The sequence below is a fragment of the Microchirus variegatus genome (genome assembly GCF_963457635.1).
Source record: "Microchirus variegatus genome assembly, chromosome: 9".
NCBI classification, from domain to species: Eukaryota; Metazoa; Chordata; class Actinopteri; order Pleuronectiformes; family Soleidae; genus Microchirus; species Microchirus variegatus.
The window spans coordinates 16,013,649-16,038,784 of record NC_139810.1 but is presented as its reverse complement, the minus strand read 5'-3'; the positions used below and the strand labels follow the sequence as shown (position 1 = coordinate 16,038,784).

General features: G+C 40.7%; 1 protein-coding gene across 1 annotated transcript in view; it reads right to left on the bottom strand.

Annotated features, from left to right (window-relative positions):
* LOC310932144 (helicase ARIP4-like) overlaps positions 1 to 24,753 on the bottom strand; it is a gene marked incomplete at both ends in the record, with an annotated part of 46,099 nt that extends 21,346 nt beyond the window's left edge. Inside the window, one exon of the mRNA XM_083895437.1 lies at positions 24,645 to 24,753. Coding sequence (XP_083751563.1) covers positions 24,645 to 24,753 — 109 coding nt within the window. The remainder of the gene's footprint in view (positions 1 to 24,644) is intronic.
* Between the last annotated feature and the right edge of the window lie 383 nt (positions 24,754 to 25,136).

Genomic DNA, 25,136 nt, shown 5'->3' with positions numbered 1-25,136 from the left:
GGCAGTAACATTTTCCAAAGGCTACTACACACTTTGTCACTCACTCACTCATTGTGTATGCGACCTGGAATACGACTCTTTTAAATCAGTAGAGAATGCAATCGCAAAATCACTTTGACTGGATATTCATATACTGTTGCATGCAACTTAAAAAGGGAGTTTCAAGTTGCATTACGGTGACTTGTAGTTAATCTCTAAACCACCTTACAAGGGTCATAGAACAGTAAATAATAATAATACAAAAAAAGAAGTTCAAATAATTCTAATGGGAAAAAATAAATAAGTTTCAGTATGGAATAAGTACATATTACGTTTTTTTTCCCCTTGGTCTCTCTTAAAATCAAACGTTAAGGTGAGCTGAACTGGTGAGAAAAAAAATGACTGAGTGCTGTCCCACTCGGCTCATAAACGTTCAACATTTAAAGATGCCATATGTAAGAATGTGGCCTAAAACGGTTACTACATTCAAATTCAAAATACCAAGGTCTTTTAGGTTTCGCAACCCGTGGTTGCTCGGCAGCTGAGACTCTACTGACTGCAATGATTGGTAAATGGCGGTAGGTGGCGCCACATGCCAAAACACGATTTGCAGTCTGCAAAATATTTTTTTAAATGCAAATATTTTGGCTGTACTGTTGTTGTTGGTGAGTTCAGTTTGTTATATGAACATTATTCATGAGTCTCTGTGACATATTAGGAGGATTTTATGGCCAGTTGCTTTAGATTTATTACATAATGCACCTTTAAGTGTTGTGCTACAAAATACAAAAAAAAAAATGAATAGCATGTTCATCAAGATCTTTATGTCAAACTGATGATGACAAAAACCTGCGTGCATTTGACCCAGGGATGGAGGATTTAACGCATTTCTAACAGGGTTTAAACTCTGGATTATATCTATACATATCTATTCCAACAGTTGAAGCAATCAGGATTGTCCAAAAACACAAATTACATATGAATATTTTTCTTCTACCGTATTCCCAATGGTTAAAAATCCTGATTAATCCAGAGTTTAAACCCTGTTAGAAATGCGTTAAATCGTCCATCCCTGGGTCAAATGCACGCAGGTTTTTGTCATCATCAGTTTGACATAAAGATCTTGATGAACAGCCAGAGGCGATGGTTACATAAGCGTCCCACCTCGTCTGACCATTGGGAATACGGTAGAAGAAAAATATTCATATGTAATTTGTGTTTTTGGACAATCCTGATTGCTTCAACTGTTGGAATAGATATGTATGTCGGTCAATACTTGTTATTGATAAATCCTCCTTTGTTATGAATCTGAGTAGACTGAGTTTGTGAAGACTGTGGCTATTGTTCGGTTTGAAGCCAAAGAAACTCGAGTGGATTTTGTTTTGTCACGAAACGCAAAGTAGAGGCTGCTGTGTGGGATCTCTGTGAAAATGTCAGAGACTTGTTTTCGGGTCATGGCCTGCAGCAAAGCTGGCGTTAGATAATTGCACGTTGAGGCTTTTCTTTCCCAAACAAACCTAATACCTGCGTGACATTTAGGCTTCCATTAATCCTGAGTTTACACTCTCACACACACACACCTAAAATATGAGATGGTGTGAGCTTACATACTTTGCAACCTCTATATGGTTTCACAACAATTAGACGTGGGATCCACTGTTTGTGTTTTCTTCCTTGTGGCTTCCCTCAAAAACAGTGCCATCTGTTTAGTGTCTTAACTTTCTCTCCATCCTGTGGCGGCTCATTCTCTCTGTGAATCACTGACCTTTGTGTTACGAAAATAAGAGCAAACACATTAATAATCCGTTCATGCTCTCTTGTCCTGTAAAATGCCATCTACGTAAGCAGATTAAAGATGACGCTGATATCTACTACAATGCGTCTCTCTCTGCACACAGGAACACATTCAGTGTGTTTATTCAGCACTAATGGGGTTTCCAGGAAGTAGCCAGGGAAAGGGATACGGTGTTTGTGGTAACTTTGTGCAGAAATTATGAATTAAAACATTTTATCCAGAACCACATTGAGACACCACATTGATCAGATGGGTATTTTGTACTCTTTCCCCTGCAAACCATGAATTAATTCCCTATCTTGTAATTATTCGACAGGTTTTGACAGCAGCTTTTGTAAATGCAAAAGAGCGATGCGATGTTATCAGTGATCAGTTTGATATTTTGCATGGAAATCATTTCTTTTAAGGACTCTCTGTTGAAGAGAGACAAAGTGTGCGTCGCACATCGTAGACCCTGGTATACTCGTCAGGGTCCTGTAGTATCTGACTTCATCATCGGGTGGCGGTACAAGTATGGACGCCGTGACTAGGACACATTCCTACCAAAGAAGAAGAGAGTGATGCTATAGCTCCCTCGGACATGTCTGGTAGTTATGCAGATCTTGGAAGATGATAATTATTAAACATGATATAATCTTGGACTGTGACCGATTGAGTGACGTCCCATTGAGTGTCAAAATTGCGTAATTTATCGTAGGACCACAAAAACATGAGTGAGTCATCTTTTTTCACATTTTGCCGACTGATATGACCTCCAGAGTGCCAAATATAAGGATTTAAATGATTAAAAAGTTGGTTTTGCATAATATGTCCCCTAACAATATGACTGAAAAAGAAGCGAAGGCTACATGACACGTTGAGCTTTAAAATGCAACACGGGCATCGAAATGTGAGTCAACACGAGCAAACCAGTGGTGTCTGGATCAGCAGGTGTTTGTGTGAAACTAACAAATGGGATGTCAACATATCACCATGGTAAACATTGAGATGAATTGGTCTTGCACTTCTCACACACAGTCTCACCCAGACAGAATTGCTCTCCAATAGACAGACGGGTCCACCAGCGCTGAGGCTAGTCAGACGAGGTGGGACGCTTATGTAACCATCGCCTCTGGCTGTTACACAACGTGCTCTCCTGTATGTGCGCGCACACACAGCGACAGAACAAAACAGCAACAGCAGAGCTTTCAAAGTAGATTGAGAGTTCGCTGTTTGTATGCGGTCCACCACAAGCATGTGACTATCTCTGTGTGTGTTCTGTAACTGTTTTCCAAATTCCAGCAACAAGAACAATGACAGGAATGATTCAGGCGGACGGACGACACATGTGACACGTACGTGGAACACAACGTCAGACGGGCTGATAACGAAAAAACCAAGTGAATGTAAAATCTGCCACATTGATACTTAACTTTCCTGTGTGTCTGTGTGGATTAAATCTTCTGTTTGTCCCCAATTCTTAAAAATTTCTCTTGTAATAATCAACTCTGATTATTCTGAGTCACAGAAAATGCTCAAAGTTTCTCAAGATTGGAAGAAAATTAAATTTAAAAAAAGCTTCTTGAAAAACATTGATAATCAGCTGCCAGAGTCAACCTGACCAATCTAAGTTATATGTGACATCAGTGATAATAGCCAGACCATAGGCGCCACAATTCAATTTAAAACAATTGTAATAATTAACTGAAAAATGACTGATAAGATTGTCGTTTAGATTAGAAATGTTCTGCAGTTCATTCAGCCAACAAGGCAAATAAGCAGGTAGCAAGGTTTGTCACATCTTTTAATACCGTGTTGACGTGTTGTTTGTCCCAAGTTGTTTGCATGTTCGATGTTGTTTGTACTGTGAGATTAATGCCGTTGATTGAAAGATTGAAGTAATATTCTGCACGTTATTTACTTTGGTCAGATGCTTGTGTGAGTGAAGAGAAGGGTTGAATGAGGTCAAACAGACACTTAAAAACAGGTGTTCATGGTTGTTTTGGTTTGTTTGCAGGAATACGAAACGAAGGGGAAATACTTGGAAAACCAGCTGTAGTTTTCTACAACTGGGTTACATCACTTTACGTAAGTGAGAAAGACACACAAAAAAAAAACAATCTTAAGACTACCGCATGCTCTCAACATGACACACACACACACACCTCTTATATAACACACTGCCCTGAATGACTTATTAAGGGCTGCTTTATTAGAGCGAAGCAGGTGAGTTATAAAACCCTCCTGCGATGAGCCTTTGTGTGCGTGAGTGTGAAATGGGTCTGAGAGACAAACACGACAAAACATGAGGAGAGGTCACGACAAAGACAGCAGGGGGGGGGGCAGTGCAGGGGTGTGGAAAAGGGCTGTTACTAGGCCAGTGTGTCACTGCAGGAGGAGGAGACACACACACGCCTGTTACATAAACCCTTGTTGGCAGAAGACAGAACACTGACTGCTGCTGTTGCTGATGTTTTACCGAGTCTGCATCTGTTGTTGTATTTTTAAATTCACAATTAATCCCTTCTTATTATACCCATTTCTGACCTCAAGGTCGTGCAATGTCCATCTGAAATGTCTTTTTTTCTTTTAGAATTAGTGACATCTAATGGTGAGATTGCAACAGGAGGGGACTCCTCCTCTCACCCCCTCATCTCCCAAGTGAGAGAACTACGGTGGCCTTTTCATACCAGAGAGAACATCTTATCTTTCTTCTTAATTTACATATAAAGCAATTGCTTTTCAAATCTAAAAACACACACATTCTGCCTGGTTTGTCATTTCAGGAGTCACTGGAGAAAACTGTGGCACAAAAATGATGGAGGCCTCTCCATAAGCAATCCTTAAATAATAAAAAAAAACAACCTCAAACTATTTTTATTTAAAGCAAATCATTTTATACAAAGTAATAGGTGATATATCTGATTTCTGCCAATAAACACTCATAAATGTTACAAACTGGGCCTTTAAAAGTGTTGACTTACTTAAAAATAAGTAGGAATGTTTCCATTTCTATTCTACAGTGAATGAGACAGGATAATGCGCTCTATTCTACGTGTGGTTCTTTCAAACGTTGACATTAACAGCACAAAGTACAACATGTATGTGACTCATTGTCAAATGGGTCACATAAAGAGCGTTTAACCGCTCTTCTCTGCAACATAAGCAAACAAGAAGCAGCAGAAGCCAAAAGGCGCAAATATTTGTTCAGGAGTTTGAACGACTGGAAACAACCACACAGGAGAAGTTGAGCCAAACATGACTCAGAGGTTGTCGCTCGTCTTCACGCCAGCTGATGTCACAGTCAGAATTAGGGCTGTTACAGATTTGTTTTTTCCATTGCTGTCATTGTTGGTTATTAATCTAAATAACAACACACAACACTCTTCTCGATGAATATGAACATTTCGATGATATTTGAACCTTTAAATATAGTGACACTGCACTTGTCAGACAATCATGGGAACATTAACTTGGTTATTTTCCAGGTTCTTTCATTGTGATGCGAACATTTCTTCCATCGTCATTTAAAGGTGGCCACAGGGAAAGTTTTTGAGAGGTTTGTGCTTCTCACAGGACAACAATACATTTAGGTACTGTATTAAATCTAAAATAGTAATAGTATGTTGTTTTTCTAGGGCTGAAACAGTGTTTTCAAAAGAATTAAAACCAGTTTGTGTGACTTTTCTTCTTCATGTGAATATTGTCTGGTTTCTTTGCTCCAGATAACTAAGAAATCATTCAAACTGAATCATTGACCTCCACCAAGGAGGTATATGTTTTCGCCTGAGTTTGTTTGTTTAGTTAGTAACATAACTCGAAAAGTAACAGACGGATTTGGATGAAAATTTCAGGAAATGTCTACAATAGGATCAGGAACAAGCGATTAAATTTTGGGCATGATCTGTAGATGCTATCACTGGTTACAACACTCGATGTCTGACCCAGGCGCGCCAGTATTTTGTAGGCACCGAGCTGCCTTGGCAGAGGTCTGCGCTCTCCGAGTGCTTTTCTAGTTTCGGTTGGTGGACAAAACGTTCGAGAACATTACTCGATTACTCGACAGATTGAGTGATTCTGAAAATAATCGATAGTTGCAGACCGAGTCAATTCCATGTATTTATAATCAATATTAATAAACTCATTGTCATAAGACTCTTATGCCACAAAATGAGCCATCAAAGCCAAGACAAATCTCAGTGCGACGACATCCAAATCCTAAGAAAGTATCTTGCCTACAAGTTTATTGACAACCGCAATAGAAACAGTATTTAAAATACACAAGACTGAGAAATGCAAAGAGCATGAAACGGACAACCAGAGAGAAAAAGAAGTGGAGAGGTTGGAGAGAGGGAGAAATGTAAATGCCCCGTCTGTGGTGAACAAGACAAAAATCTCTGTTCCTAAAAGGGGAATTTGCATTGATGGAGAACAAAGAAAATGAATTCAGGGTATATGAGAGGAAGACGCAAACGTCCCAACGGCATTAAGGAAGTGGAAATGAGAGCCATGTGGCTGGGTCCAGTTGAGCCGACATCCTCCGTGCTGTAGAATTATGAAAGCAGCCAGACTCCACCGGTCTGAACAGGACAGGTTGTTCCTGCATGTCACGCCGAGGCCAATTAAAGGTGAAGTCACCGCCGTGCAGTGCTGCACGTGTATAATAAAGAGTATAACGAGATCTCTCATCTTATATTGCATCAGGTGCAGATTAAAAAGGCTCTTTGGCAGTTTATCACTCAGGAACATACTGTACTAACAGAAGTGTATACATGCAGGGCATGGCTGGGGGTTTCTTTTTCACTGCCAAACTCGCACACACAAGGCATCTAGTGTCTCTTTCCACAGCGAGCGAATCGCACTGCAATCCCAAGAATTAAGAGAACGATAAAAAAACACAGAAAGACACCACAGAAAAACTTGAACAAAAGGCGTCAGACTTTAATGGCAATTTAAGTCTAAATCCTTGACTGCTTAATCCTCAAACCACCTTTCTTTTCCAATTTTAAGCAGTGGTTGCTCATAAACCGTATAGACCAGGAATACACAAACAATCACACATTTTCAAAAACCTTTGGTCAAAACTAAAACATTCATGTTTTTCAAATGTCAGACAAAAGCAGCTCCAGAGAGAAGAAAAACATGTCAGGACAGAGATTCATGCCTCATGGTTTTGTGTCTGTAATCTGCAACACTGGGCTTTGAAGGGCTGAAACAGTGGTGAGATTTAGTGCTGAAACAATGACTCGATTCATTGATTAGTCATTGATTACCAAATTCATCTTCAACTACTGTGTTTTTAAGGAATAAATAAAAACAAGTTTTCTGATTGTTCTGCTTCTTAAATGTGTTTTTTCCCCCTGGTTTCTTAGCTCCATATAACAAAGAAATCATGATGTTCTTGTTTTTTTGGACAAAACAAGAACATCAGCCTTTTTTTGGACCAAATTAAACATTCTATGGACCAAACGGGTACTCGATTAATCGAGAAAATAACTGACCGATTAATTGATTATGAAAATAATCGTTAGTTGCAGCCCTAGTGAGTTTTAAGTGACTGTTTTTAACTTTAAGAGGACACGCGGGAGATCTTTGGAACACCAGGACAAAGAGAACACAGATAAGTCAGAAAAGTATTTAGATTTTAAATAAAAACATCAGTTAACCTAGTCGATTACACCGCATTTGTCTTTTTCGGCCGACTTCATATAGGATTATATGCACCTAACTGAAGATATAAATGTAAATCCTGTAAATTTCCTGTAAAAAAAAATCTGAGCTACATCGATTACAAACATTTAATTAGGGATTTAATATTATCTTTCAGGATTTAAAGGCTCAAAGGTTCTACCATGCACCTTTTTGTTGTAAAAATAGACTGTTAAAGGTGTAATACTATAATTCTCTATTTTTTTTTTTTTTTTACTTTAATTTTTACACACATTTACCCCCCTAAATGCACTGTTCTGATGAAACCATATGTTTTCCTGCCTCCACATGCTTCCAGCATGGCCCAATCCTACACACATCCACCAATCACGCTGCAGCATTGGTTTAGGTAACCGTAGAAACAGCCAATGGGAGGGTGAGTTCTGAGATGACAACACGATAGAGGGAGAGAGAGAGAGGGAGAGAGACCGGCTCAGAGATGGGGGGGAAGAAAAATGAGATGAGCAGAACAGAGGGAGCAGGAACGGAAGAGTGTAGATGAACAGGAGTGGAGAGATAAAGGTGCAGAGGGCTATTTTAGAGGAAAGAGGAGAGCGTGTGTGTGTGTGTGCGCATGTGGGCGTGGACTCAGTGTTACAAAACAGGGTTAAGTAACTTCACGTGTTCAAGTGTCAATCAATCTGCAGCTGCACGCTCAACTCTCATTAAAACAGATACTCAGTTACTCAGTGACCGTTTCCCCCCCGTTCTGAAAAGCATCTCCTTATCTTAAAATACTGAAAATGCCCGTCATCTCATCAGATCAACTACGGAGTGTCTCACAAACCCTCGTCTCCAACCTGTGTGCATCACATTTCGTTTGCTCTCTTTTGCTACTATACATTCTTCCAAGGATTTAAAGCCCTGCCTCAGGATGAAAGACGGCGTCACCTACCTGAAAAAGTCTCCGACTCGTCCAGGAGCAACATAGTGATCGAGCAAAGAAAAAAAAAAAGCTGGTCTCCTCCTCTTATGTGTTGGTTCCTAACTCTCTGTCAATCTCTCTAAAAGCGTCTCTTCTTCTTCTTCACTTCAAAAAGCAGTCAACAAAAAGTCTTGTTTCTCTTCCGCACTCAGCCGGTGTTTAGTCTGCTGCCTCAGTCACTGACTGACTGACCACTGGAGAACTGCTCTGCATGCTTTTCTACAGTCAATAACGTTTTTGAATGGTGGGGCTGCAGGCAGGCAGGCAGGAGGGCTGGCAGCTCAAACACTTACATAAGCCTTGATGCTGGAGCTGGGGCCCCACCGAGGGGGGGGCTCCTACATACAGTTGAACATCCTTCACTGCCCTCAACCCTCCCTCCCCTTTCCAAAAAAACACCACTCCTCCATAACACACACACACACACAAGAAAACGGCATGTACAGAAGCAGCCACCCACATCACACACGTCTGTTTATGTGTCGCTGATCGTTTCAGAAAAGTGAGGTAATATAAGAAGAAGTGAACGTGTACATGAAAGCACACAAACACGTGCGACTGATCCTCAGTAAAGCAGGTAAGACTTCACACAACTATGTTAACAGAAAAAACACAACTGACTACTGACTCTAAAATAAAACTGTCTCCACCTCTAACAAACTAATAAAGGACTTTGTCTTAAAACGTTCACATGTGAATTTGCCAGACAAACAGAACGATTGTGTCTATAACAAAATAAAGTACACAGCTAGAGGAGGAATGTGGTTTTCACAGCGTGTTCAAGGTGGGAATGCTGCAAACCTACTCTGCCTACTCAGGTTTGAGGGCTGCTGGAATGTAAAAAAAACACACAGTGGGGGGAGGATTTTAATACATTATAATGCCTATGTTTAGTTCTTTGTAAAACACAAACCTCTACCACGGCTACCAAAACGCACAAGAGTAATAACCATTTATTTCACAATGAATCCAGATCTTTATAGACACGATAATCTATCACACCAACCGTAGAAATGTCCAAATATGTCATTAACACTACTCACAGACACACACACACACACACACGTGACCAAACGCACAACCTTAAACCTGACACATGTACACATCACACTTTTAACTAAAGGCTGTCATTAAAAAGGAAAGATACACTATGTTTTGTCTTGGATTTATTGTGACAAACTATGGTTTTCAGAGAGCGAAATACGGAAAAAAAACAATAGTATTTATCGTTTATCTTTTGAATTTCTTTTCTGAGTAATTTTGTGATAAAAAAACAAAAATAAAAGAGTACAGCGTCATTGTTTTCAGTGATACTTTTAACACGTGGCTGTTAAAATTGACATAGTGGTGGCAAGTATTTGAAAAAGATTATTAAAACATATTATTAATAAACTTTAAAGTGAACATTTCATGCTGAATTTAATGTCTCATTCCCCAAAGAGACTGAATGCTACACCAATTTGCAAAGTCTAATTTTGTAACGTGGAGGAAGAAGAAGAAGAAGACATACTTCTTACATACACAGACAAACTGGCTCCCTGAAAGGATGACTTTTATATACATTTTTTTTATAGAAGGATAAGAATACTTAGTTGAGAACAAGGAAGACTTTTGCAATCAATTTCATAATACGACTTGTGAAACCTCTGCACAGTAGTCTGCCTTCATGGCCGAGTCAGAGACTTACCAGTTCACCACATATAGGTCAGTGTGCTAGACGCCCCTACCCCCAACCTACACCCCCCACCACCCCCAACCCCCACCTTTGAGCCTGTAGGCATTCACTGATACAGAACAGACACAGGAAGAATCACACAAACTCATGTGTGGAGAGAGTGGAAGAGGAAAAAGAGAATCCTGCTACTCACCCATGTCATAGGGTTCAAAGTTTTGACTCCTCTCCTACTCTAGATCCATGCCTCTTTCTCTCTCTCTCTCTCAGAAACTTCCTCCAGCTGCTCAGTGTTCGTCCTTCATACTTCCTAACTGCCCTGTCTCCACCGACAGTGTCCGTGTGAGTGTGTACGAATGGGAATGAGTGTGAGGCTCCTCAACATCCAGCTCTTAGCCTTGTCTCGCAGCGTTATGGGCGATCCAGTGAGGACAGAGGGCCATTGGGACAATTACAAAACAATGAGTCGCTGAAAGCTTCCCCCAGCCAGCCGTGTGTAGGAAACCCCCCACCTCCTCCTCTGTGCTGCTTTTCCTGTCCACATCCTCCTCCTACCGCCCTCTCTCTCTCTAGCTCCCTCCTCCCAGCTGGCAAACTGACACAGTGTGATGTCAGCAGGCCACGCCCCCTCCAGTGGGGCTGCCTTAGGTAACAGGGGTTAAGAGGTTCAACCAGGACAAGGAAAAGACAGACGGTACAAAGGGCAAATGATCATAGAGACCGACGAACACAGCTGTAATATTGTTCATTTGAGGTCATTTAAATGAAATGTTAAAAAAATTAGGAGTGCTTTTAAAGAGAATTTATATCCTTCAGAAATGTAATATAAGTAATATTATTCAATATTATTATTAAGATGTAAGATGTTATTCCAGAAGAGAATTTTCACTCAAATCAAATAAATTGAAATCAGTTCCCACACACTGTTTTGTTTGATAATAGCTGGCAGAAAACACATTTCTCTTGCTGAGAGTAGTGCATTTTGTACATTTAATTAACTAAACTGACACGCACAGCTTTCTTTTATATTACATATTCTTTATAAACCAAAATAGTATCACAATTAGGAGGGCGGGGAAAGAAGGTAGGTGGAGCTGAAGTCAAGTTCTCTGACTTTCAGGTGAGGGTTCAAGATGGAAAATTTACCTCATGTACCTTCACAGGACATACAGCACATACTAACCAGTTCACGTGTCACATTCCTTGAATTGTGAAAGCTTTACTTGCTGCTGATAAACGCTACAAATGCCACAGAGAGGACATTTCAGAATCAACTAAAAGCAAAAGAAGCGCACACTGCGTGCACTCTCAGAGTTGGAGGATCCTACACTTCACAACACGCATGCCTTGTGATCTGGAGTCTGTGGAGTCTCACTACATCAGCACTGACAGGGGACACACACTACACAATCTTTTCACAGTTGTAGACCCGCCACATGGATATGTCACCTCACAAAAACACACGGAATGTGGGAGAGGTGACACAGGAAATGATGCATGAAAAAGGATTTGATTTAGCTCGAATAAATCATGTATTTCTCTTTTTCCTGTCTCCCCTTTCTCTCTCTAAAGAATCTGTTTTTTTTCTTCTTCTCTTCTTCTCCTGTTCAACCTTCAGCTTCTGTCACACTGTCCCTGTTCCCAGCATGGACGTCTTGGATGGATTTGTCACAGACTCAAGCATTCGTGTCTTTGAATATTTCACACCGAAACCCCATTAACACTAAAACACCCTTTAAACCCGGATTTAAATCCACATTAACTCCCAGGTCAAATGACTCTGAAGACCTGGGTGAGTTAACATAGTTATGGGAGTTATTTTCCCAATGCCACATTTCAAACCAGGGGGATGCAACAATACCACAGTTCAAACCAAACACTGGCTCCTTTTTCTTTGAGCAAGTTCAAAAATCCTGGGTATATGACGACATTTATAATAGATTATAAGGTTGAAAAGTCTTGTAGTGTGACTTTATAGAGCAGAACTGGTCATTATCAGGGTAATTAGTGCACTTTTTTAGTCTCGATGACCACTCAAAGCTGCTCTTCACTACAGTTTTGTCATTCACCAATTCACAACTATTCAATCGACACTTTCACAGCAGTCAGAAGGGACACATGGGTCGACACACGTAGGGCCCACGATCTTCTGGTTGAAAGACGAGCCGCTCTACCACTGATCCACACTCGCCGCGTGATCCAAACCGGTCAATTGACAAGAATTTATATTTCGTTTCCAATGAAAACACGAGGTGAGAAAGATGGATATGGGTGAGAGAAAAGGAAAAGGATGGAAAAGATTGCTCGATAAACAAATAAGAGAGTAAAACACCATAGGAATAGTATGGTAATGATATCTTATAATGAATGGAAACAATGGACCGTGTGTGTGTGTGTGGGGATGGGAGAATACATTTTTACACTGATGCTAACTTTTACTAATTGTCATTACCAAGCTGTTATCTGACCATTACACAATGAATAACATGGTAATCCTCAAATAATAACGGCATTATATTATAATTATTAGCAACATGTTGTTATTGTTGCTGTAATTCAAAGTGTTACCAAAAAAGGTTGAATGATGGTGAAAAATCAAGAGAGAGACAAATGAGGGCAGGAGGCGATTCAAAGGCGATGGTTCAAAACAATCGTATGAACCCCACTGTCCTTTAAACCCTTGTTGGTGGTGTGGGATTACACACACACACACACTAACCCACATTACATTTCTCCTGAGCCTGGGGGAGGGGCAGCAGAAGAGCAGGAGTATACTGAGGTGGGGGAGGAGGAGAGGGGAGGCAGCAGCACTGTGAAGTGGAGCTTGCCTGGCAACATATGAACTCACTCACACTAACACACACACACACACACACACACACACACACACACACACACACACACACACACACACACACACACACACACACACACACACACACACACACACACACACACACACACACACAAACACACACACACACACACACAAACAAACACACACACACAGAAATGCACACAAACACACACTCTCACCTTTGCCATACTACCACTGTTCTGGTCTCCAGCCACGCCTCCTGTGAGGGAGGAAAGTAGCTGACATTTCACTGTTTACATAACCTCAATTGACCAACAGGCAGAGAGAAAGAGAACGTGTGTGTGTGTGTGTGTTTGAGAGAGAGAGAGCCCTCATTATGCCGTCTTTACTTGTTGACAATGAACCAAATAAGTCAGTTTATTCCAGGATAAGTCTTCATGCAAACTACTTTTAATTTCTGCACCTATCTGCATCTAGATTAACATTTCAGCCCCGCATCCTTCATTCGAACACACCAAAAAACATATAGTGAGTGTCTGCATGTTTCACATCCAAAGATCTCTGGGTTCTGGTCATCCCACTACACAGCTTTCACACTCTTTAGACACACACACACCAACAACAGATTTTTCCACGACGACTGAAAGACCACGGATCACACACATACCGACAAGCGGGTTTGCCGTTGCTGTTGTTTGCACAGCTATCAGCTCTGAGAAATCAAAGAAGCAAAGACAGCTACGGGCGAAGTCATGGAGGAGTTTATGTTGGCATCTTTGTTGAGATATTTCAGCTACTTCCTGACGTCTTGTGACGCCATTTCCTGCGTCCCACCTAATCTTTTTCATTGGCTATTGTGTCGGTAATAAGCACAAACTACCCGATTGCATCCAGAATGGGCTAAAAAAAACCCAAACATATTTGATTGACTGCCACTGAGGTTGGGTCGGATCTTTCACCCTCACACACCTATTTGAGTCTTTACCTCTCACACACCAACAGACTGTCTGTGCCAACTAGCCATGCTGACTGTCCGCAACTGTGCCGAATGGAGCAGACTCTGCCCAACTGTGAATCACGGGTAAAATTGGGCAAAACAATCTTGTAGTGTGTTCTCTCCTCAAAAACAGCCAGAAGCATTTTCAAACTTTTTTCTTTTTTAAAGCTCCCATAGACCAGACGTTCAAATTAACGCTGCTTTGCTTTGCTGGTGTGTATCTGCGCCATTACCTCGTTTATCAAGATCTGAAGTTTCGAAACAAACGGTTCAGCCACTGCTGAGAACACTGGGTTTTATTGTATTCTCGGGCTCTGCAAGTGATCTGAAAAAGCCTGGAATCTTGACAGGTGAAAAAACATGTGAGTGACATCAGTTTATCTTCACAGCCACAGAAATGAAAAGGTAAAATGATTGCGGTGTCAGGAAAGCAGAAACAAAGTTGACAGGTCATCACTTTTGACAACAAGCCAGAATCTTTCCTGATCTGAAGTCTGCCAACTCAAATCCATATGCACACATGCTGGTTTTAACCTAAACCTAATTCCAACCCTAAAGCCTAAAACCAGGCCTTAATCCTCAAAAAGCCCATTAAAGTTGTGTGGACCAGCTGAAATGTCCTCAAGAGGTCAAAATGTTCTCACAAAGAGAGGTTTGCTTGATAACTTGCTTGATATGTACACACACACACACACAAACAACACACACATATCTGGAAGTGCTGTGTATCAGTATGGAGACCAGCTGGTGTTACTGTATCACCTCCTACACTTCACTTTGTGTGGCCTTAATCAGGTCACACACACACGCACGCACTATGAAATGTGATTTAACTGATGTTATACCACAATTAAAGCAACACAGCTCATATATAAAACATGTAATTTAAAGAATAAACCCTCTTTTCACCAAGCAAACAACACTTTATGAATTCAGCAAACAAAAATGGACCAGAAAATCAAACTACACAAAATATTGATTTAATCATTCAAAATATTGTATTTTATTCGGTTGAGAATACACTTTTTGCTTGCACTGATCCGTATTCTGTTTACTCCAACTCTATTGTGTTCCCTGCGCTCCCTGATTTGTTGCACCATGGTTTTTTGTTTGCGACAAGATTGTATCTTGATTGTGTGTTAAAGGTGCATTATGTAATAAATCTAAAGCAAATGGTCATAAAATCCTCCTAATACGTCACAAAGACTCAGGAATAATGTTCATATAACAAACTGAACTCATAAACAACAACAGTACAGCCAAAATATTAGCATTAAAAAAAAATCTTGCAGACTGCAAATCGTGTTTATGTTTTGAAATCATGTTTTGGCATGTGGCGCCCCCTAACGCCGTCTACCAATTATTGCAGTCAGTAGAGTCTCAGCTGCCGAGCAACCACGGGTTGCCAGTGACGTCAGAAAACGAAACCTAAAAGACCTCGGTATTTTGAATTTGTTGAATGTAGTTTTGGCCACATTCTTACATATGGCACCTTTAAAATGTTAGATACTTACAATTATTCTGTCAAATGTTGACGGGTAAATCTTGGGGAACAAGTTCCAGATGGACAGTGACTCTGCCAATCAGCAGGCAGCGTCCCACGGTGCAAAGAAGAAATCAGCGAGCACAAAGAATAATTGAGGGAGCGCAAACGCAAAAGAGTCGGAGGAAACAAACAAATTAACTCATTTTGAATGTTTAAAGGGACACTGTGTAGTATTTATGGGTTTATATGACCCAAAATCCACTTTTTTATACATATTATGTGCTCCTGCATTGTCTCGTCGCTGTATAATATTCTTTGTTTCATTTTCGTAGTGTTTCAAAAAGTCATGTAAAATAACATGGTCGCGGGCCGCTACTGCATTGCCAGGATGCCATGTTTCTACGGGAGCCTGTAAGGACAAACGCGAGAGAACAAATCAAGCGTCTCTTTACTTGTAGCGGAAGTCCCGCCTCCTCTCTCTCCGCTTCGTCTGCTACGGCCGTGGTAGCTCGCCCTCTCCCTCGCCTCACGAACCTCGTCTGCTGACACGGAGAAAGACGACGAGGACGACATTTGACCGGCTGCGGATACCGTAGCGCTCAGGGAAGGGAGGGGGTGAGCAGAGGAGCAGTTCTTTGTTGTACATTTCAGCCTCTCCTCTAGATGGCACTATAAACTACTTACTTCACCTTTAAATTTAGATTTTATTCGCGATTTGTGTATTTTGATTTTGTGGTTCATTTCGTTTGTTTGCTGCTTAAAAAAGTGTTGCTGACACAAATGCTATAGCTCTTTGGCTGCTGAATGCTGCTGCTGTTGAAAAGGCTCGCGAAGACGACGACGACGAATGAAAACATAATGTACAGAGAAGACGGTCCTGCTTCCATTGTTCATTTCTGAGTGGAAACTCAAAGTGAAAAACATTAGCAGTCTCCCTTTCAACAGTAACTACCTAATGTTCTACCTGAACACTTTTGACCCAAGTTGGCAAAGTGATGCATCTTGTAGCTGATTAAACCACCAGGTGCCTGCAACATTCGTGGGAGGAAACATGTTAACTTGTTTTTCTGAGTGTTCTCTGCTTACCCACGCCTACACACAGGCAGGGGAGCCACAAGCTAATTAACAGACTATTACTCTCCTGCTCTCTGGAGTCAGTGTGTGTCTATGTGTGAGCGTGTGTGTGTGTGACTAAACCTCGTTACAGCATCATCTTAGCTACGGAGGGCCAACAACACGCACACACACACACGCACGCACGCACACACACACTTCAATCTGTTCACACAGACTCACGACACCAACGCAGGCATCACTAACATGAAAGTACTGTGAAGTATTTCATTGCAATAACACACACACACACACAGACACACACAATACCTTTATCGAACACCTGGTATGTATAAGGTACACTTGTACGTATACGATGTTGATCATGTAACATGAGGATTCAGACATTTCAGCTGACGAATGTCATCCCATGAGTTCCTTCCTAAAATGTCTCTGTTCAATGGTACTTCTAGGCCCTGGTTTACTTCCACGCACATGCCCTGCGCACATCTTGTATGTGCATTTATTGGCTGAATAATTTGACCTCAAATATTTGGTGCACTGCAGCAAACACCTACACGCCTAACCTAAAATGTACTGTAACCTAGAATTAACTGTGCAGGCATCCCAACAGTGCTGTGATGCTGAAGAGGACGATTTATTTTGGGAAACAGGTCCCACCTATACGAGTCCATTTCTCAATGTCACTCTGAAGAATGGCCCAGCTTGCACGCATGTGCAAACACAGACACACACACAAAGATTAGTGCAGCTCTCATTTAAAGGACTCTACACCGACTTCCACTCATTAGACAGGCATAACGAAGCAATATCCCTAAGCTAAATCTAACCACAATCTGAAATCTTAGCCTTAAACTTAACCAGTTCCTCAGAAATGAAGATCTGCCTCATTAGGACCAGGTCTAAATCAGGACTACTGGTTCTGACAAGGTCAGGGTTTATGCCAGGAAAGTTCCTTAAGACAAATAAGAGTGTATTCTGCACTATCATTTGTGCTTTTGTGAGAGTCCTTTCCAACAGTTTTAGGCTTCACATGTTTTGAAGCTGTAAAACTTTAAAGCACCAATAGACCGGAAGTTTCAATTAACACTGTTTTTTGGTGTGTATCTGCGCCATTACCTCGTTTATGAAGCCCTAAAGTTTTCGAAACAAACAGTTCAGCCACTGCTGGGAACGCTGGGTTTTATTGTATTTTTTTTTTGTATTGTACTCGACCTCTGCAAGCGCTCAGTAAAAGCCTGGAATCCTTACGTAAGGATCACTTCTCCTGAACAGCAGATCCTCCTGCTCCTGGCACAACTCACATATCTCTGTTTCTAAGTATAGCGGAATTTAGATCATGTGTCGCCCGGTGACATCACTGCACTTTACACAGTAAGTGATTTGTTTTCAGCCAAGACAGGAGGAAAACAGCAACATTTTGTAAGTAAAGTGACTACAAACAGGTTGGAGTATAACTGTAAACACAAAGAAGCACCAACAACAACTTTTGGAAATGAATTATGCTAAAAACAGATGAAAAAATGAAACTACAATTACTTGTGGTTAGTATGACAAAACAGATTTTACTTGTTGTAATCAATTCTAAACCTATTGATTACCATTCATTTAGTAAATCTAGCTTCATCCATCCTTCTTCTACTGCTTTATCCTCCACATGAGGGGGGAGCTGTGCCAATCTCAGCTGACAGAGGGCGATAGGCGGAGGTCACACCCTGGACAGATCACCAGTCCATCCCAGGGTCACACATAGAGACAAACAATAACCACTCTTATGCCTACTGTCAATTTAGAGTGTCCAATTTGCCTAATAGAACATGCAAACTGTATGAAGAATAATGGCATAAAATTGATCAAACAAAACAAAATGGACAAAGTCTCTGAGACGGGAAAGAAATCAGTGTAGAAAGAGAAGGAAAATGGGGAAAGTCAACCATTCGGGAAAAAATTGTCACAACTCTGAGGGGGCTGGCGTCCTGGTGACAGTTGTTATGGTAACAGTGGGACATACGCAGGAGACAGCGGGGGGTGATGATGTCTGACTTGTGAGGAAAGCAAGCATGTACTGTATGTGTTTTGTTTTTCCTCAACACTCTTTTCCACCATTTTGTCCTCAAAAGTAAACCGTTTAAACAGTCGAAGCAGCAAAACAAGATTTCTTCCAAAATCTCATTCAGTTGCAGATAAAGATATAACATTTCTGTGTTAAATTATCTAAAGCTGACAAACAATCTGAAAGCATCTTTGTTTTAATGTCTGTCAATTTCGGTAAGCACGTAATCATTTGGATTGGCACGAGTTTGACTGAAAGTTGGGTATTATATATTCGCAAATTGTCAAGGTGTTGAACTCAACATGTGCATGTAATGCTCAAACATGTTTTGAATGAACCTGGCATAACAGACCTTTTTCACAGCAGATATCTTTAACTAGGTTTCCACTCCAGGTCCACTAGAGGCAAGGTTGTGCTATTATTATAAAGTGTAAGGGCAGGTCACACTAAATACTTGACACTTTTAATGAATGAATGAATGAATGAATCGTTTATTTCGGGCATGACAAGTAATCAACATCTGCACACATCAGCATTTAAATTCATACACATGACCGAAAGGGAAAGCGGGATAGGCAACGCTTATCTAGTCCCGCCCCCATTACACAGAAAATTTTATTTCTTGTTCTTTCTCTTTTTTCCTCATTATCTTAACTTTCGACAACAATGGCATAAGGCTGCAGCTCATAGAAGATCCAGGTCGATTGCGTTCAGTGACCAGCTCAGCAGTTCCATTGCGAGTTAGAGCAGTGTTGTAATGGTTCGGTTGTAGCGTCAACAGACATCTGACTATGACCTCATCCACAATCTCCCTGGGTCGCCCTGTACCCAGCCACAATCATGTTTACATACTTCTTTTTAAAACACTCTCAGTGTAGCTGAATTTTTGATCTCGTCATCTAAATTGTTCCACAGCTTGACCCCCGTGACCGACATGGTGAAGGACCAAATTTCTAGTAGTAAAGGTGAGGAGAGATCAGTGTACAGTATAATAAATAGAGCGCATCATGGTTTAGGAGTTTTTGCCTCCCTCCATAGTTTGGACACACTCCTGGCCAGTTTAGTTTTTAACTGTCTGATATACGGTTTCCAACTTAACATTTCATCAATAATCACGCCCAACACTTTATGTTCCTTAACCCTTTCAATGTCCAACCCCGTTAACCTGAATATTGATACTCTTCTTGTGACCTTTCTTCCCATATAACATATATTTAGTCTTCTCTAAGTTCAGTGATAATTTATTTATGTTGAACCACTCCTGAAGTTTGGCCATTTCATTATTGACTGTTTCCACTAATTGATTCAATTCATCCCCAGAGCAGAAGATATTTGTGTCATCTGCGAACAATATTAATTTCAGAATATTAGACACTTTGCATATGTCATTTATATATAGTATAAACAGTTTTGGGCCCAGAACTGACCCCTGTGGGACCCCACAGACTATGTCCAAGCAGTCCGACACTTCATCACCTATCTTGACGTATTGGGATCTATTGCTTAAGTAGCTCTTGACCCATTCCAGTGCTATACCTCTAATACCATATCTCTCTAGTTTTGCTATCAAGATCTCATGGTTAATGGTGTCAAATGCTTTTCTCAGGTCAATAAAAATCCCTATGGTATGCAGTTTATGGTCAATCGCATCAGTAATTATTTCCACTGATTCAGTCAAGGCCAGAGCAGTCGAGTGGTTGCTTCTGAATCCATATTGGCTGTCATCCAACAGATTGTGTTTGTTGATGAAGTTGTCCAACCTGTTGTTATAAAGTTTCTCTAGCATTTTAGACAGTTGAGGTAGTATTGAGACTGGACGGTAATTTGGAAACTCCTGCGCATCACCTTTTTTGAACAGTGGCAGCACTTTAGCTATTTTCATATTATCGGGAAATGTCCCCGTTTGAAAGGAGAGATTGCAGACATACGTCAGAGGTGCAACAATTCCACACAGCACCCTCTTAATGAGCTTCATATCGAAGTGGTTCACATCAGTGGATGTTTTGTCTTTACACCCAGCGACCAGGTGTCGTATCTCAGACTCGTCCACTGGTGAGAGGAACAGGGAGTTAACGTTCCTGTTGGCTTCTTTATCTAAATGATTCCAGGGTAGCTGAGAGTTTGGTATGGCCTTGGCTAACTCTGCACCCACATTCACAAAGAACTTATTCAACTTTTGAGTTATGACTGTCATATTGCTTTCCTGTTTATCATTATCATTAAAATACAGAGGATAGCCCTGTTTAATATTCTTATTCTTAGTCACATTATTCAGAATTTCCCAAAGTTTTTTAGTGCAATTCCTGTTTGCTGCCAGTATTTTACCATAATACTCCTTCTTGCATTCCCGAAGAACGGCATTCAGTTTGTTTTTATAAACTTTATAAACTTTAACCTGTAGAAGCTAATGAAGGAGTGAAATATCACTACTAGTTAGCCAGTGGGTTGTTGTTTTTTTTCTCATTCTATTGTGTGTATTTGTCACTAATTCGTCGCACTCACTTGTTGTCACTAATGCGTAATGCACATGAGTGAGTCAACTTTGCCGAATGATAGGGCCTCCAGAGTCCCAAATATAAGGATTTAAATGATAAAATGTTGATTTTGTATAATATGTCCCCTTTAAAGTGCAAATTCATAAGGAAACCAAACGAGACAATAATTCCTGTGATCTCACATCATCCTAAAACTAGGTCATTTATTGCTATGAACGAAAGACACCTAGCAGCAGAAGTTACATACTGGGCTTTTACTGGGCTACTTGACACATAGAATATTTATGTACATAACAGAGGAAATGGATGATTCCAGTTGAACACAGATATGTCAATAGTTGTTTTAGCTGCTTTTAAACTCTGGTATCATGTAGTTCTTTTGTGAGATTTTACTGTGTTATTGTTAGACAATCCTTACCTACTGTAATCTTTTGGGGACTAGGAGACATTCTACAACATTTAGAATGCTCCGCCTTCTTCTCCACCCATGTCTCCTCCTTTTCCCCCCTGCACTTGTCTCAGCATGCAATCGGTTGACCTGCGGCGGGAGCACACCTGCAAGCGCCTATCGTCGCCTGATTGTTACAGACCTCTGTACGGTAACGTCACAGCTCTAAATACAGATCTCCGCCTCCCTGCATTAGTCCATCTCATACAGTATGTGAATCCATTCATCAATAAACTGTTAAAACTGCATCCTGTCTTCGCCTTAACTTGGTAAACACCTTTGCACCCTTATCACCTACAAAGATGCACTCCCTTGTGTTGCATCTAGACTAGACTCCAGGTTCTGTTATTTCACTACACTTTATCTTTGCCGTGTGTGTTTGTAGATATGCATAAAGAGTAGAACATTACATACTTCATTTAAAAAAGTAACACAATTATTTGGAAGATGACATTATTCTTAATCTGCTGTGACACAGCTGATTTGCTGGGTCAGTTGCTCAAAGTGTTGCACAACTGCTGTGGCAAACATGTTTTTATAAGCCTGGGCATTAAGAAAGAAGAGCACTAGGACGTGAACCACTTTTTGTTAAATGATTAATGGTTCATCATCACCTCACACTCTCTGCCTCACACACATGCACATACACACACTAAGTGTGTACTCGTTACAAGTCTGAGCAAGCAACACAGACTCACTATAATAAACCTTTCGCAAATGTACAGTTAATGGGCTGAGGACATGCACCGACATTTTAAGGTGCAAACCCACATATTGTTGAAGTTAAAATGATTTATTTAATAATGTAATTATTTTTAAAGGGGACATATTATACCCTATTATTGACCTATATTTGGTCAAAATACCATAAGGATGAAGCACCACAGCAGTTCAATCACCAGTTCAGTTATTTATTTCTGGAAATAATTAAGCACCATCAGCATCAGATGTACAGAAATAACAAATGACCTAACAAACAGTAGTAGTTTTAGTCTTCCATCAAATTACAGTGTAAGCAGATTATCATACACAGCTTCACACAGCGTTATATTTTTAGAGTTGGTCTGGACTTTGGTGGTGAGAAGCAATGTGATGCTTTTTCGTGGGGCCACAAATTCCCTTGACAGGCCCATAATGTTCAGAATTCAGTGCCAAAATTTGGTCCAATAAAAGTGATTTATGTTCACAAAAGTGATTCATAATGAAGCCATCTTGGAAAAGAAAGGGTGGGGAAAACCCCCATTGCACTGTGTGTGTACATGCAGAGTGAATTAAGGTTTCATAATGTGCTCATGTGACCTCTACTGTGGCTCAAAGTCTGCACCCTTAAACAGCTCGTACAATATGGCCCGGCCTTTCAAGTCCTAAAATGTTGACGTGACACTAATTCTCACAACAACAAAGAAACAAGATTACACTACTCATACATGTAAAAGAGAAGTTCACTTAAACTACAAGAACATTTGTTATTCAGACAGTTAAATCTCTCATTCATTGTCTCAAATCAAATAAAAAAGCACTCAGAGTGAGGGAAATGCAACTATTATGGGTTCAGTTTCAGAAATCTAAGTCAACAAGGTGCTTTTTCCCCCCCTCTCTCCATCTCTCCTTTCAAATCTAGAATTCCCCCTCGCCCCGTTGTTTGCTTCTGCCAACAAGTCAAGTTGCAAGGAATAACGTCGCAGTCTCATATTCTGCTCCTGAAAAATGATGTCACAGTGAAGCTGATCAGGGTATAAAAATGTATTTATTGCATTATTTTACGTCATAAATCATTTGTATGAAAATGTATTATGTAAACATACACCTTTTTGAGTTATAGCCACAAAACGTATTTACATTTGTCCATCAAAACCAGACAAGTTCATTCTTGAGTACATAAAAGCTTGTGTGTCTATAGGTTGATAATATAATTGTGGATGGACATGAAGGCAAAATTAAGACACAGCTGTCATCAGTAGAGAAATGTTCTCAAACTTTTCTCTTTAAAAAACAAGACCAGTCATCCAAAAACTAACAAGTTACCAAAACTAAAGTATTAAATCTTACCTCCTACTCCCCAAAAACACACAGCCAGAGACACATCTGCCCACACACACAAACTTAGCATCTAACAGAACGAGATGATTCATTGGGTTATGCAACATGTGCTGGCAACAGAAGAAATGAGGAAAGGAGGAGACTCTTTTTTTTTTCTCCTGTGGAAGGACACGAGGCCATCGAGGCTGCTGAGGAGAGACTGTGTGATCACACATGTGGACAGTACAGCACAGTGCGTTTACAGAAACTGAGTCGTGAGCCACCCAGTGTGCCGAGTTTCTCCTCGATTTGTGTTTTATCCACGGAAGGAAGACAGACCGACATCTGCCTCCTTATCCGTGTGCGCAGAAAGGTGCATAGACATATCTTGTCACACACACACACACATGCACATGCCTGAGGTTTCACTCGTGCTAAAATAAAAATAAGGGTCTGCGTCAGTGTGGCATTCCATGAAGGTATATCTGATCCCACATTCCATTCAAATGCATCGTCTCTGTGTGGTAACACATTTTGGTTTGCACGTTGACATCAGGGTGGACTCAAAATTGAGATATTTTCTTGATTATTTTTAATGACTTTCCTTCTCGATTTACACTTATCAGAGTCACAGATCTATAGTTTTTGACATCGCTTGTAACTAAAGTGTAACTGTAAGTTTTTTCTCCTTTGTTATACGTATCATTGCTAGAACGAGGCAAAGAAACAAATCCTTCTTCTGGATGTTAGCATTGTCGTTTTCATTGCATTGTTTTTGTGACTTACGACGTAAAAAAGATACAAAATTGTACCAACTCTTACTTGTTATGCAACAGTTATTTCTACTTGTCTTGGTCTTTTGTTTCTGGTGCATTTGTAAAAAAAAAAAAAAACACACCAAAAGGGCAAACATCGGCAACTGAAATGGTGTTCATCAACTCTCTCAACAGGTTCACCAGGGTTTAAAAATCCCAGGTGTACTCACTCATTTTAAATTTCAAAAACCTAATTCTTTCAGCAGTGCGACCATGAGGCCAAACATTCAGTATGAGTCACAGAGAACAATCTGCAGTGACTAAAAGAACAGGGAGTCCTGAACCAGATGGTGTTTCCCCCCCCCCCCCTCACAGCAGCATCATGTATGACGTTAACATCCAACTATTCTGTCTGTGGTACTGTTTTTTTGCTGACTCACCAGAAATTCCCTCGTCCTCGTCGTCACTGTCCTCCTCTTCATCGCTGATGTAACAGATTGCCACTTCCGTTTTCCTCCCATTCAGCTGTGCCTCATCTTTGCCAGACATCCCGATGTGCAGGCTGCTGCTGCTACTGCTACTGCTGCTACCTCTGCATGACCGCACTTCACACACCTGTAACGACAAAGACAGAAGAGAGAGAACGAGTCAACGAGTGCAGACAACATGAGCCAAATGAATTCATATTTCATGGCCAATAAATGACTCATCTCTGTCATGCTTGCTCGCTGGTTGGCAAGTTCATAATTTCCTCCAAAATTAGCAAGGATATGTGAGCGTTTTTGGACCGGGTCAGCGAGATATGTATCGTGACGTCTTACCGGTGCGACCACAATGAACAGACAACAAAGGAGGAAATCCAGCAGCTCGTTTTTTTTCCCCTGCTCGGTTTGTGGCTGTTTCAAGATTATATGATAATAGACTGCGGGCGT